We start from the raw sequence: 16,713 nt of genomic DNA, 5'->3' as shown, positions 1-16,713 counted from the left end.
CACATGGGGTGTGTTAGGGTAGCTAAGAAAAAGAACAGGTGCATGTATACTTCCATGTACACCAATGCTAGGAGTTTGGTAAATAAATTTGATGAATTTGAGATATTGCTCAAAGCATCAAAGGCAGATATTGTTGAGATATCAGAGACGTGGTGTCACACAGATATAAGTAATGCAGAACTGGAATTTGGGGAGTACAACGTCTACAGAAAGGATAGACAGGATAGGAAGGGAGGAGGGGTTATGCTATTAGTTAAGAAACACATAAAATCCAAGGAAGTGAAGCCAGTTGACATCGCTGTACAGTGTAGTGTCGAGTCAGTTTGGTGTGACATAAGCATTGGGAGATCAAAATTGAGAGTAGGAGTGTGCTATAGGCCTAATGACTCTGTGAGTATAATAAGAAACTGTACAGGGAAATAGAGTGGGCCAGTAAATCAGAGTCTTATGATGGGGGATTTTAATTTCCCACATATTGACTGGAATTTGTGGATTGGTCACTCACACACTAGCAAGGCTTTTGCGGATTTATTGGATGATTGTTTTCTAAATCAGCATGTTTGGGAGGCAACTAGAGGGAGCAATACCTGGATTTGATTATCAGTAGTGATTCTTCATGCATTAAGAATCTGCAGATACAGGAACTACTAGGTGGCAGTGATCACAGTGTGCTGAAGTGGGATTTACTCAAGGAGATAACTACCATCAGGGGTAAAGGGAAGGGTTATTGCTTTCATAAAGGCGACTACGATGGTCTGAGACAGTATTTAAATTCTATACAGTAGGACCAACTGATGATGTTACCAACAGCAAACTCAAAATGGGAAGCATTCAAAGAACTTATCTTGGAAGCTACTAAGCTTTACATACCAACTAAGAAATATTGTTCAAGGTTCAGGCCTAAATGGATGTCAGATGAACTAATGAGACATATGGGTGAGAAGAAAAATGCATGGGATACATATAAATTAACATGTGGGACAGAAGCCTATGACTACCTAGGCTAGGCGCATTATAGCCTAAGCTGCTCTTGCGCCAATAGCTTTCAAATAACAACAACAACAACAGAAGCCTATGATAGATATAAGTTGATCTGTAACCAAGTTACAAAGGAGATTAGGCAGACGAAGGCAGATTACGAGAAATATTTGGCAAGGGATGCAGAGAAAAACAGCAAGGAGTTCTTTACTTATGTAAACTCTAGAAGGAAGGGGATGAATCAGATTGGTCCACTTGATATCGATGGTTCAACTGTTCATGATCCTGCTCAAGTAGCTAACATACTAAATAAATATTTTGTATCTACATTCACACATGAGGATAAAGGGGAATGCCATAGATGAAGTAAACACTGGCAGTGAGCTAGATGATCAGAATAAATACAAGAAAGGCACCTGGGGTGGATGGGATCTATCCAGTTATATTAAAGGAGGCAGCAAAGGAAGCAAGCAATCCGTTACCATAATTATGAGAGCTTCCTTGGACTCAGGGGAGGTACCCACAGATTGGAGATCTGCAAATGTAACCCCAATTCACAAAGGAGGATCAAAGGCTGACACAAGTAATTATAGACCTGTGAGTTTAACTTCTGTTCCAGGAAAATTAATGGAAGCACTGGTTAAAGAAGCACTGCAGGATCATCTTGACAAGAATTCAGTTATAGCTCAGACACACCATGGTTTTGTTAAGGGAAGGTCTTGCCTGACCAATTTGATTGGATACTATGATGTAGTCACAAAAGAACTGGATGCAGGGAATAACTTTGATATTATATTTGATCTTAGAAAGACTTTTGATACTGTTGCACGTGGAAGACTGCTGCACAAATTGGAACAGTGTGGCATTGGAAGCAAATTGCTGTTATGGATAAAGGGGTGGTTGAGGGGGAGAAGACAGAGAGTGGTAATCAATGGACACTGCTCATTGTGGACTAATTAGCATTAGCATTAGCATTAGCAGAGGCATTTGATGCAAGAAAGCAAGCTTATGCAGCATCAGCCAAAAAAAAAAAAAAAAAAAAAAAAAAAAGTAACATAAATAAATAAAAATAACCACTTCCACTTCACCCCTCTGTTCGTTCGAAATACCTGTCCAGCTGAGCCTTAAACTTATTTAGGCTATCAACTTCCACGACAAGGGATGGAAGTCTGTTCCACCCACCAACCACCCGCTGGCTAAAGGCAAATTTCCGCACATCTATCCTAATGTTATTAGTAGAGTCCCTCAGGGTTCAGTACTGGGTCCATTATTGTTTTCTGTATTTATAAATGATATTGATGATGGTATATCAAGCTTAATGTCCAAGTTTGCAGACCAAACGAAGGTTGGCAGGGTTGTCAAGGACACTACTGACACTATGTTGTGCAACAGGATCTGGAAAGGTTGAGCAGATGGGCTGACAGGTGGCAAATGAGAGGTGGCTGTTTCCCATACTACATATGGGAAACAGCAACCCCAGAGCAACGTATCAACTCTGTGGTACAACACTGACAGTGGTAGAGAATGAAAAGGACCTGGGGGTAATTGTGCAGGCAGATATGAAGTTCTCTGAGCAGTGCAGATGGGCTGCAAGAGTAGCTCATGGTGTCTTATCAATGATATACAGGAATTTTTCTAGCAGGGATAGGGAGTTGATTATTCCCTTGTATAAGGCAATGGTCAAGGCCACACCTTGAATACTGTATACAGGTCTGGAGGCCTCATTTCAAGAAGGATGTAGAGCTGCTGGAACGAGTACAGAGAAGGGCAACAAGGTTAGTGAACGGAACGAAGGGTTGCTCTTACAAAGAAAGGCTTAAGTTTTGCAAATTACAGTGTCTGGAAACTAGGCACCGGCGAGGTGATCTGATAGAGGTGTACAAAGCCTTGAATGGTTTGAGCATGCTCAGTGCTGATGGGATCCTGCCTCTTGCTCAGAATAATCACCTGAGAGGGCATAAATTCAGATTGAGGAAAGACAGATGTAGGATAGATGTGCAGAAATTTGCCTTTAGCCAGTGGGTAGTTGGTTGGTTGGTGGAACAGACTTCTATCCCTTGTTGTGGAAGTTGATAGCCTAAATAAATTTAAGGCTCAGCTGTACAGGTATTTCGAACGAATGGAAGGGTGAAGTGGAAGGGTTTTTTTTTTTTTTTTTGGCTGATGCTGCATAAGCTTGCTTTCTTGCATCATATGCCTCTACTAATTCTAATTACTTGTGATGCCAGTGTGCCCTGGAATCCAACAGAAACTTACAGTATGATGCCTATTCTGCAAATGATTTAGACGAGACCGGATTTCTTTTACTATGGGATGTGGGGTTGAGATTTTATTACTTATTGCAGACAGTGCACTCATGGAGTCTGTATATATTAAACTACTGGGGTTGAGATGGATACTGATATTTCCTATAGCTAGCTGGATTGCATACAGTTCTGCAGTATAACTACTACATTACTCTTTGATCTGCCAATTCTTGCACTATTTCATCCTCTGAGAGGTCCCACTCTGCTATAACTCCTTTGGAGGTATTCAGAGTGGCATGGGGTGTTATTTTCACCTGAATTCCACCAAATGTAGTCAGTTTCAATAATATTTCTGAGTGTTTTGGCTTCATTGTTTCTACCAGAAGGTCTCCAGACTGTAATCGTTTTACCATCTTCAGTGATCCTGCAGCATTTTCCAAGCATTTCTGGATTAGAAATGGGGATGATTTGCTTGCAGCAAACTCTGATAGAGAATAAATAAGGAGAAAGGCTGGGTGATCTTGTTGACATTGTTCTGTTTTTTGTCTTTTATTTTGATAGGAGTCATGATCAGGTTGGTCTTTATCGGTAGAGGATCTCAATGGATCAAGTGGAGGAAAGGTTTCTTTGTCCATTTTGGACTCCTTTTGGCCCTGAGGGTTGATTTTCCCCCTCGGGTTACCGGCCCTGCCACAGGGAGGCAGGAGTAATGCCACTAGTTGTTGTTGTTGTTGTATGTTTTACGGCGCAACAGCAGCTATAGGCCATTATGCGCCAAACAATGGCAGGAGGTAACGGGCTTTATTAAAAGTGAGATATGTGCATTATGTGAGATTTAAGCATTATATTCTGTCATAGCATTTTATCCTTTTTAGGAAAGTGAAAACTGCATCAATGTCAGATCTGTCATCTAATATTTGTTGCAGAGTAGGTGTGATTTGGGCTGCATAGTTTGATAAGAAGGTGGTTTGCCGTACTCCAATATAGAGAGGGCAGTCAACAATGATGTTCTCATGTGATTTGAGCATGGCAGTTCAGACAAGAAGGCGGGTCTGAGGAAGGGAGAAGATAAAGGTGAGGTGTGTTGTCCTATTCGTAATCTTGCAAGTGTGACTTCTTCCTTTCGGTTCGAGCGGAAACTAGATGGGCAAGTCTGGAGTTTCGGTTTAATCCGAAGGAGTTTGTTGCCTTCTTGGTTTTGCCAGATGGTTTGCCAGTAAATCATACTTCGCTTTGTTATAAGACTTTTATAATTGGCGAAAGGAATTTTGAAAGAGTCATCAACTGGTTGCACAGTAGATTTGGCTGCATGGTCAGCACTCTCATTGCCAGGTATGCCAAAATGGCTAGCAACCCGACAAAATTTTATTACTTTCGTGTTCTTAGCTAGATGAGCCAGCAAGTTCTGGATATCACCAAGTAGGTAGTTATGATGCTTTCTTGGTTGCTGTAAAGCGAGAAGGGCACTCAGAGAGTCGGTAAAAATAATACTATGGGTAAACTGCTGCAACTTTATAGTTTCTAGCGCCATTCGAATGGCATGAAGTTCAGCAGTAAAGATACTGCATTCTACATGTAACTGATTAGAGATTATAGATGATGGAAGAACAACAGCAGCACCAACGTGGTGATCAGTTTTGGAACCGTCCGTGTATATCCTGGTATAAGATTCATATTTCTCAAGTAGAGATTTATGAAGCTAGTGAGCAAAGACGTATGCCAGCGGGTTGATTTATTGATGGATAAACGGCATACAAGTTCTCCCAATCTGGTGTAAATAGATGTTTCCACGATGGATGCAGGGGTTGGCTTTTTATGTTGATAGCATAATTTAGCAGTAAAATTTGTCTTCGTGGAGAGAGTGGGGGATCGTGAGCTTCAGCATACAGGCTATGCACAGGAGATGTGCGGTAGGCTCCAAGAGCAATGCGAAGGCCACTATGGTGAATAGGATCCAAAGCCCTCAAAATACTAGGTCTAGCAGAGTTGTAAACTGGTGACGCATAGTCTAACCTTGATCTTACAATAGCATGATATAAATTAAGGAGTGTTTGACGGTCAGCACCCCATGTTGTAGCTGATAATACTCTCAAAATGTTTAATTTCTTGAAACAGGTGGTTCTAAGTTGTTTAAAATGGTCAAGAAAGGTAAATTTTTTATCTAAAATTAACCCAAGGAATCGAATGGTAGGCAACAACAGGTATATCATTGTTCTCCAGCTTTAGAAGTGGGTCAGGGTGGAGATTACATCTTCTACAGAAATGAACTGCAACAGTTTTTTCAGGTGATATGCGAAACCCGTTATCTGTAGCCCATGTTGTAATCTTATTAAGGGCTCCTTGCAGTTGTCTCTCAATCATTCTCATGTTCTGTGAGTGACAAGATATACTAACATCATCTGCATATAAAGTAGTAAATACAGTGGCCGGAATGACCTTGGTAATTGAGTTGATTTTTATAACGAATAGAGTGGCACTTAAAACTGAGCCCTGTGGAACATATTCTTCTTGGATGAATTTTCGGGAAAGAGTGGATTGAATACGGACCTGGAAGGATCGCTGCTTCAAAAAGTTCTGTATGAATCTTGGCATATTACCCCTGAAGCCTAATGCATATAGATCACGGAGAATTCCGTATCGCCAAGCTGTGTCAAAAGCTTTCTCAATGTCTAAATAAACTGTAGTCAAATGTTCCTTCCTTAAGAAGGCATTGCGAATCTGGTTTTCCATTTGTATCAAGAGGTCTAAAATTGATCTACATGTATGAAATCCACACTGCGATGAACTGATGAGGTTGTATTTGCTCAGCACACAGGTGAGACGAGAGTTTACCATTTTTTCCATTATTTTTCCCATACAGCTGGTGAGGGCAATAGGTCGATAGTGACACGGGTTGATTGGATCCTTGCCAGGTTTTAATAATGCTATGACATACGAGTGTCGCCAGTTATCAGGGAAAGTATTTTCTGTGAAAACCCAGTTATATAGCTGGAGTAAGACATGAAGCGACTTTTCGCTCAGCTCTTTCAACATGACATAGTGAATTCCGTCAGGTCCAGCAGCACTGTGTTTCGAGTTGTTAAGAGCAAGCCGTAGTTCAATTATGGTAAAGGGACAGTTGTACATTTGATGGTGGTCTGTGTTAAAATTTAGGGTCTGCTTTTCAGCAAGGGACTTTAATTTCTGAAAGTTTGGCGAGAATGAGGATACAGCAGAGGTTTCAGCAAAGGATTCTCCGAGAGTGTTAGCTATTTCTTGAGGTAGTGAAACATCATTGCCATTTATATTCAGTATTGATAGTTGCAAAGGAAGATATTTATTATACGTTTTTCTAATATTTTTCCAGATGGTTTGTGTTTTAGTGGACCGTGTAATAGTTGAAGCAAAGCGTTTCCATGACTCTCTTTTACTTGCATGCTGAATGCATCTAGCATTGGCTCTGGCTTTCTTGAAGTGTACTAGATTAGCAGCAGCAGGGATTTTGCGAAATTTATTCCAGGCTTTATTTTTCTCTCGTTTAGCTTGATTGCATTCATTGTTCCACCAGGGTTTTGATCTTATTCTATGACTTGTGGACACTCTTGGTATTGCTGCTTCAGTGGCCAGCAATATTTGATTTGTTACATAACTGCATTATTTATTGACACATTTGAAACAGCTGTTTTTTGAAGGATGGCTAGTTGCCTATATTTTACCCAATCAGCTTTGGCAAAGTTCCATTTGGCAGTTTGATTATGACAAGGTGGTGAATTTGATTCTACATGACAGACTATTGGATAATGGTCACTACCCAGTAGACTGTCATGAACAGACCAATCAAAAAGGAGGAAAAAGGACTGGTGAGCATATGGAGAGATCAACTGCTGAGCTTGACCCAGAAGGTAGGTGAAAATAAGTGGATAAACTTATTTTACCCACTTATTTATATGAAAAAAAAATTCATAGTGTCAGATTAAATTTATCTAAAAGCTTTTCTAGTATTTTTCCTCATTTATCGTGTATTCTATCACCCCATAGAGGATTATGTGCGTTAAGATCTCCCATGATGCAAAAGGGGGGAGGGAGCTGAGATACAACAGTTTCAAGATAAGAAATGTCTTGGTTAGGGGAAAAATATAAGGAGACAATGGTAAAAGAAAAACGAAAGGATATTCAAACAACTACTGCTTCTAGATTTGTTTGTAACATTAATGGTCGGGAAGGGATATTGGAGCTGACTACAAGTGCAACTCCTCCATGAGCCAAATTGCTTACATGAGAAACTCGATCTTTTCTGTAGATAACATGATGTTTAAGTGAGGTAGCAACAGAAGCTGTTAAGTTAGTTTCTTGGAGGCAGAAGGTAACTGGGTTATACTGGAGAAGGAGATCCCAAATGTCATCAAGGTTGGTGCGATACCCTCTACAATTCCATTGAAGAAAACTGGGCATTATTTGGGTGAAGTGTGGTCCTCGGTTTCTGTCTGAGGTACTGTTGGCTTATGATGACCAGATTTTCTTTTTGGGAAGTACGTTCTTCCTGTTTCCATCTCTTCTTCTGGGAAGAGATCGAGAACGGAGTCTTCATGGTCAGTGTTTCCTTCCATTTCTATCGAATCAGCTTTAGTAGTATCACCACTTTTTGAGTACATTGGGTTATTGTTAGAATGCGGAACAGTGACTGGTGTGTTAACAGCCTTGTTTGATTTATATGGTTTACCAGAAAGGGGCACAGCTTCCAAAATTGACCGAGCCCAATCTGACATTTATCTGTCTGGGGGAAACGTTACCTTAGTTTGAGTACCAGTCGTTAATGTTCTTTGCACAGTACTGGTTACCGCAGTTGGCTTTTGGACTACTTCAGCGAAGCTGGGTCGAGTGCTAAATTGAGCCTTACAGATTTTTTTTAGCTTCTTGGTACGAGATGTTTTTTTCGGCTTTGACCTGTTGAATGTTTTTTTCCTTTTTCCAAAGGGGACAATCTCTGGAGTAGGTAGTATGTGGACCACTACAATTTGAGCATTTGTGCTACTCTGCTTTGCAGTCAGAGTGATTGTGCTCGCGTGAACCGCAATTGGCACAAGTGGCTATACCTCTACACACGTTTTGGGATTGCCCAAATTTTTGGCATTTAAAACAGCGTGTAGGGTTAGGAATGTACAATTTTATTTGACAATTCAGATAACCTGCTTTAATGGATGCTGAGGTTTGGGGCTATCAAATGTTAGTATTATATTCCAAGTTGGAACTAGAGCATTGTCTCGTTTTGTGTATATATGCGCTTTACATGCACAATTCCCTGGTCTTGCAATTCATTTTTCAACTCTTCTTCTGAGAGATTTATGAGATCCTACTCAGCTATCAACACCCCTGGAGGTGTTTAGAGTAGCATGAGGGGAGACAGTAATCAATAATCCTTCAAAGGATGTTAGTTTTTGGAGCCGTTGTGATTGCCGTTCATCTGAGACCTCAACGAGCAAGTCGCCCGATCTCAGACGCTTAGTTGTTTTCAGAGATCCTATTAGACTTTCTAGGTATTTCTGAATTTTAAAAGGCGAGAGACTACCAAGAGACTGTTCTTGAGTCGAATGCAATACAAGGTGCATTGGATGCCTTCTTTGTACACAGTCAGTTTTTTGACGTTTAGAAATGCATGAGTTAGAGTCTTCTATCTCATGAGCAGCCATATTAGGATCCCTATGTCCTGTAGGGGAAATCATTTTGCTCCTTTTAGCCCCGGAAAGATAGCTTTTCTTTCCAGGTTACCGGCCCCGCCACGGGGAGGCAGGAGCAGTGCCACAAGGGTAACCAAGCGATGAGTTAGTTTGGTTAGTAAAATTAACAAAAAACAGAAATGTGAATTTCCTTCCTGGAACTCTGCCTACTTTTTGTAGTGCAAAAGTTTCTCAATACAAATAAATAAAGAAAATTGCATTTAAAACCTAAAGAAAACTATTTGATTTGCACACACAATATATAGATTGCTTGGAAATCACTTGGCTACACTAATAACCGCTTGGCACCCGGGGCCAATGCCACGAGTGGCCAAGCGGTTGTTAGGTTAGTTGGGTTAGTAACTAATAAAATAAAAGGAAAGGTGTCTTTTCTCTCCTGACTTAACTTACTACTTGTAAGATAAAGCCTACTGTGCTTTATGAAAAACTTAAGAGAAGCTAACTTTAAACTTAATAAGAAGAGTGATTCGTTTGAAGGAAAAAGCTTGAAATCACTTTATAGAGCTCAGAGATCACTTAGCCACGGAAACACTTGGCACCCAGGGCCCGTGGATTCAGTAAGGTAAAAATTTTAGGCATTTTCTCATAGTGAAATGAGCTGAACCAAGTGATTATTGTTATCACTGCTTGCCCATGGTTACTTTATTTGAAGAGTCTTAAATATCTGATGGAACTTGACTAATAACCAGGAAAGAAATATTTCTTCCCTTGTAATGTCTCTAACATGTAAATGTAAGAAACAGTCATCCAGCAATTCAAGAAATGCCCAAACACTAGATGAATAACCAATTTATAAGTTTCAGTTCATACTGGTAGACTAATTTTCTCTGAAAAATTAAAATCTCTCATAATAAGACATTCTGGTTTGCTTGCTCATTTTATTTGTCTATAAAGATATTTCATTATGTTTATCACAGTTATCTGTTCTAAAACACACTCTTGCTGTCATCTGTTTTCCCAATGGTTATGCAACACCATACTGATTCAATATAGTTATCTACTGGTATGCTTATCTTGAATCTACTGTATATTCTTGGCAATTCAAAGCAATATCACTCCTCTCTTTCTGCCAACATTTTCTACACACAGCTTTAAAACTGTTGTGCTAAAATGCACTGCTGTGATTTCTTTCCTAAGGAAAAATGCTCTTGAGTACTTATAACTTCATTAAGTCATAAGTATAGCACTCCTCAGATTCAATCCACCTTAATTGTATCTTGCAATAAACATATTTTAAAATCTCATCATTAAAAAAGTTTTAAATTTCCTTGTTAAAGCATATATAAAAGTTATATGGTTATCCCAGTTATCATATTTTGAACATTTTATTTTTTTGGAACTCATCCTGTCATTATACTATTTAATCTATGGGAATATCACTCCCTAATTTAAGAACTAATTTTCAGGAATGCACAGTGCTTGTAAGCCAGGAAGTTACTATATTTATGATATGCATTTTTTTTTTTCAGTGAAAATTTAAAAATTTCAAAATGTTTTTTACTTCTGTTATTTTTTGTGAAACAAAACATTTAACAATTCTCTGAACAGAAAACCATAAAATATAAATATGAACTGCTACCATTTCAAATAAAACTTTTAAATAAGATAAATGAAAATTCAGCACTGCACAAGTGCATATGTTAATTTTAATTCAAATAAATGTAATCATAATAACAATAATCAAGAAAGAAACTATTTTACATAAATAATGATGATGATAATAATCTAGCCATAAAACCGTTTCATATAATAATTAAACACTGGGGGGGGGGGGTTGCCTCCTGCTCGCTTTGCTCGCCAACCCCTGCACATGCTTTTATAAGTAAAATGTAGAGGCATGACAGAGTAAGTCAAATCTTTTCTACGTAAAAGACACACTTGTTGAAATGCACTTCTCGATATCTAATCAGAAAATGACCTACATAATTATTTATCTGTGCATTTGTAGTGACGTAATTGCCCTGCCCACTTGTACCACAACGTGACCTGCATCCCTCTTCTCCCATTGGCTACCCCAACACACGACATTTTCAAGGTGGAATAAATATCACTATGTAATTATTTACCTGGGTTTACATAGGTCACTTAGGAAAATGCCTTTTGCTCCGGGTTCCATAATGCACAAGGAATATTGTTGCATCCAAAAGAGCAGGGCTAAAATATTTAACTAAAATATTTACAAACTATACAAATATTTAAAATATTTACAAACTATACAAATATTTAAAATATTTACAAAATACTAAACTATTTACAAATATACAAACTATATCGGATCCCTTCATCAGCTGACATTACAAGGGAACATCAAATGATGCCGGGCGTGGTCATGTATTACAGAGCGATGCATGTGCATGAGGTTGGCAAACTTTATGGAGGCAGTTTTCTTTCAATGGAAGACAACAATGTAATTATTTACCTGCACATTTGTAGTGACGTAATTGCCCTGCCCTCTTCTCCCATTGGCTTGAATAAATATCACTAGAAGGAAAACTTTTTTTTAACATATAGAGAAATAAAACAAAGAGTATAGTAGTGGAACCATCCGAGGAGAAACATATTTGAAATACACTGAAACCAAAAATAGCAGCAAGTGAAAACAATAACACATATGGTGTCCAGCTTATCAGATTCTTTTTTACACATAATTCCAAATAAATGTCACTTCAAACTTATGTTTAAACATAATGTTTGAAGTAGTCACTTCAAACATTTTTTTTTTATTTATTTATTTATTTTTATTTTTTTTGGCTGATGCTGAATAAGCTTGCTTTCTTGCATCAAATGCCTCTACTAATGCTAATAAGTAAGACTGTGTGCATAGTTATGAAAGTAAAGAGTGCAACAGCCACTAATCTTGAACCAGTAATTAATACAAAATAGATATTTTGCTGAGGGGTCTGTCAACCAGCTGCTACTGTTGCCATGTTAAGCCCTTGGCAGTTGCATGGGGGTCATTTTGACTCCCCCTTTTTTTAAATTTCACTCTGGATTCACTGGGGAATCATTCTGTTCTACAGTAACTGTAGAGTGAACAGAACACTCTAGAGTTGACCTCTGAAGGTTAAAAAAAAAAAAACACAACGCACATCTAAAATGTTAAGATTGACTTATGGCAAATATAAAATCCTAAGCTTGAATTAAAGACACGCATTTAGGATTAGAAAGACATGAATTAATATCATATATACGCTGTTGCCCACCTTTTAAAACCCATGAATGATAATGGGTTTCAAAAGAATTTCACCCAAGAATAACAATCCTCAGAGTTTACTTTTTGAGAACTCAAAAAGTAAAAACTTTGGGGATGGTCAATATCTTTATTGTTGCTAACGTACACATATATGGCATTAACAGTGATGATACCTCGTCATCAATACCTTTTAGTTTCATGACCTTCTAAATAAGGGACTGTTGCATACACTTACCACTCTATTCACAATTTACTGTGTAAAATGACCTGTGTAACTCTTAAAAGAAAAAGCAGAAATAATTAAATTAAAAAGTATACAGTGGTTCTTAATGCAGATTTTTCTGTATTCATTATTATGCAAGATACAAAAAATGACTGTATAAAAGAGGGGGGGGGGAGGGGGTCAACTTATTCAGTGAATACATGATTAAAACCAAATTAAAGGCAAAAAAAAGAACTACTCAAGGGCGTATTCAGGGGTGGGGAGAGAGGGCATATGCCCCCTTAACCAAAAATTTGAAATTATAGAAACAGAATGCAGGAGACATCCTCAAAAAAAAAACTCAAAAGCATGGTTGCCATGCCCCCCCCCCCCTTATAATGTTACCTGGATATGCCACTGGAACTACTTACATGCTAAGTCAACTTATACATCAGAATATGCAGTAATTTTTTGCCATAGTTAATTTAATGAAAATTGTAACTGTACTTTTTATCCTATGCATAGCCTACTAAATAGGGTAAAAATTACATGAATTGCCTATTGGTTAAAAGATATACAACATGCAAATAAAAGGGAAAATAAAGTTTATTAGAAGCCTCTGAAAAGTAAGCAATTGCAATTTTCACAGAATGAAGGAAACTTTCAAGCTTCACATATTATAATAAACTGAAAAACAGAAATACTACTCTTTAAATACCTTCTCAATTTTATTAAATTTTTAAAAATAAATGTAACATTAAAATGAAACTGAAACAGCTTCATTAAAATCATACCTTCCTCCATGGGTTCCTCTATGGCTCATTAATGAATCTAGTTCATCAATAAAGATCGTAGATGGTGCATGAAACTGTGCAAGCTCAAACAGAACCTTAACAATAAAATAATTTGTATTAATAAAATCCATAAAAGCAAATTCTTTATTATATCATTTTTAGATGAGATACAGAAATTCTGATATTACATGACAACTATGAATGATTATTCCTCAATCAAAAACAAGTTTAAAAGTTCACATGACAACAAATCTCATATATTTTTGTAACTTAGGTACAAGTTCTGTGTATGATTGCTAGATCAATAACATTCATAAAATTGGAGATTTATGAACAAGGACAGTACTTGGGTGGTTGTATCAGTTCAATTATGTTCAGTATACAAGTACAGAAATTTTGTACTTTACAATGTAAATGGTTATTTCTCTTCCACAAAGTCCAGCACAGAAACCACCCTCCTCATTGTTTATAAGGAAGGAAGTTTCTGCATATCTTTTTCAGCATGAATAATTTGAGCCGACTCATGTTGGAATTCCTCAGGCTAACTGAATTACAGAATTCCTCTTTCTGTCCATTTTCATTCCCTTCTTTCAGGTCCCTCTTTTTGTTTACATATCAACAACCTGTCTTCTCCTTGGCCACAAACTATGAATGAATATAACTCTCTATCAATGGGTATCTGATTTCTTTGGCTGAAGAGGTCACATTCTTTCAAATCATTTTTAACTAGTCTTAATTTTTTTTGGATGTTGAAGGGCTTTTGACCAGAGTAAACACCTTATGTTAAAATATTAATCACTTTACATTGCTGAAATCCTTGTATACTGTTTGCCAATTTTGTCACCTGTATCTACCTACCAACAGCCTTCATTCTCTTCTGAATGTGGAATATTGAGTTCAAAAGTGGTGTAATATCAAGGCTGGTTACTCCTCTCACTCTCAAACCTAAATTATTCAGAACTTGGGATTGCACCCCTCTGATGCAATATGTAAATACAGCATTCAACAAACTTTCTTAAAGCTACTTGCTAGCACTGATGGCCATGTTGACATCTAGAATTTTGTTGCATGGGGGAATTCCACTATGTATCCTGAGGAGTGTCCCCAGTTTTAAGTTTAAAACATAAAATGAGGAAGGCTGACTGCTGCTTTATAGCAAGAGTTGTGAAATTTGTTAACCAAGACTATTTTGACATTGAGTTATGGATGAAGGGCTACTCAAATTGAAAAAAGGCCAAAGAGTGTCTAAACTCTTAAGTTCCCCAAGAACTGCTCACTATGTAAGACTTTGTTATTTTATTTTCTGTTCTTTTTTTATATTATTTTTATTTATTTACTATGGAAGTTAAATTCTTTGCAAACTCCTCGGTGTATCTCTGTCAGGGTGTGCCATACAACAGCAGCATTATTTTTGAACAATTAGAAAAATTAATGCAAAATAGCCATTTATGGGTGTTTTATAAGCTTCTAGAGGTTGGTACATAAAAATCACATACATAATCATTTGTGTTAAGAATGTATGATATAAATAAGACACAGTTTTACTAAACAGGAAAAAAAAAAAAAATGAAACTATGCATAAAAGTCCGAGTTATAAGATTTAAATTTGAAGGATCAATATCGTTCCTTCTTATCAGTCCTCCAAGAGTGTACAGTGGGTTCACATCCCATCAAAGAGTGAAAGAAATCTCAAAAAGAATTTCAGCTAAGGGACTACTGACATAATTCTGTTGAAATCACTCATAGGTTAAAATATGCATGAGTATGGATAGAATTTAGGCTGTTTTACCTATTTTTTTAATTTCACAGATTATGACAAATAAACATACTCTCACTAGTTTCTCAGACTCTCCTCTCCACCTGCTGACAAGTGTGGAAGCACTAATATTAAAGAAGGTTGTTTCACATTCAGTAGCCACAGCTTTAGCCAGAAGTGTTTTTCCAGTACCTAGAAATTTAGCAAAACAATTAGTAGAAAAAATTTTAAATATAATTGAAATTAATAAGCTACATCATATAGTTAGATTAGAAAAAAAAGAGGAGTAGAGAAATATTCAGAACATAAATGAAATAAAGAAACTACATGATGCAGTTAGACTATAAAAATTGTGAATATTTAACCTAAGTAAATTAAAGGTATTCCAACACAAAGGTTTTAAATTACTTTAACAATAATTATCAACATATAAATAAATTAGAATGAATGGGTATTCTAAATTTAAGGTGTAATCTGTTTTACCACATTCTAGCTGCCTCAATCCTTATCAGTCCTCCATGAGTGTATGGTGGGTTCACATCCCATCAAAGATGTATGAAAGAAATTTCAAATGGCATTTTCAATTGAGCTATAGTTAACCAATCTGAGACGTGGGGGGGAGGGAGTTTTTCCTGTGAGTTATTCTGGGTTTTAAGTCTGTACAACACAAAAATTGGCCCAATTCAGAAAAACAATATACAACAAGTGGCACGAAATGACTATATAAACTGCCACACTGTGACCAATGATTAACCACTCCTTCTTACCTCAACTGCCAATAACTTACTTAAAGACTACAATAACTGCCAAAAACAAAATTTTATGCCCATTCATAAAAGACAGTCTATATTATATTAGTAATAATACTTTTTTAAAAACAGAATTCACATATAACATTGTTGTTTTAATGCTTTTTGGTGGCAAATTACTGTCATAATGAATTTTCTTTATATTTTATGATTAATTATATTTGAGAGAGAGAGAGAGAGAGAGAGAGAGAGAGAGAGAGAGAGAGAGAGAGAGAGAGCACGACACCAGATAGTGATGAAATGAAATTTGTATATTTTCAAATGTTGAATTTATGGAAAATAAAAAAATTAAAAAATGTTAACTGCAAATTTGTAGATTGAAATCAGACAAACATTTTTTGTCTGAAGCATATTTTATGCAGAATTAATCAATGATTGACTTATAGACTTTATTTTCAGTTTGTTAAACACATTCAATACACAAACAAATGTTGCATTTATGTTAATATAGCTACTATAGCTATCTACCCAAATCTCACTTTTCAAATAGCGTTTATTCATAAAATAATGATTTTATATAAAATATGCCTCAGAAAGAAAATACGTCTTAGAGTGGACATTTTATGTCCAGTGTAAAACACAGTACAAAATAATATACTACATTACCAAAAATATTGGGATAGCAATCTCAAGTTGGGAATGGAAATCTCATGTTTTATTTCCCTTTTGGACAATGATTTATAAAAATTTGTAGAAGATAAATACAATCAATGGAGATCTAAAACTTTGAAACTGGCATTTTTATTCTATTTCCCATAGATGTTGAGACAGTCTGAAAATATGTGGATATTATCACTAAGAAATTCTGGTTGTATGTCAGTGGAAAGAACATCAATTAATATCACCACCTAACCATCATTGTCATCATCCTAATGATCACCACTGAGAATATAAGCATAGTATACCCAGGGTGTTTATTAAGTTTGATCTCACCGGAAAATATATCTTTAACTAAATTTTAAATAATTCATTAGAACTAAAAGATACATCCAAAGTACTATCTTCAACTAAATTTGAAAAA

The 16,713-nt window shown here is 36.7% G+C and overlaps 1 protein-coding gene across 1 annotated transcript in view; it reads right to left on the bottom strand.

Annotated features, from left to right (window-relative positions):
• The window catches only part of LOC150090565 (katanin p60 ATPase-containing subunit A-like 2), a 123,453-nt gene that overhangs the window by 44,244 nt on the left and 62,496 nt on the right, over positions 1-16,713 (bottom strand). Inside the window, exons 11-12 of the mRNA XM_090382070.1 lie at positions 14,957-15,075; positions 13,128-13,222 (exon numbers count right to left, since the gene is read on the bottom strand). Coding sequence (XP_090238196.1) covers positions 13,128-13,222; positions 14,957-15,075 — 214 coding nt within the window. The remainder of the gene's footprint in view (positions 1-13,127; positions 13,223-14,956; positions 15,076-16,713) is intronic.

This window comes from Mastigoproctus giganteus, chromosome 1 (assembly GCF_048544385.1).
Source record: "Mastigoproctus giganteus isolate SK-2022 chromosome 1, ASM4854438v1, whole genome shotgun sequence".
Taxonomy (NCBI): Eukaryota; Metazoa; Arthropoda; class Arachnida; order Uropygi; family Thelyphonidae; genus Mastigoproctus; species Mastigoproctus giganteus.
This window is presented reverse-complemented; position numbering and strand designations above follow the sequence as displayed.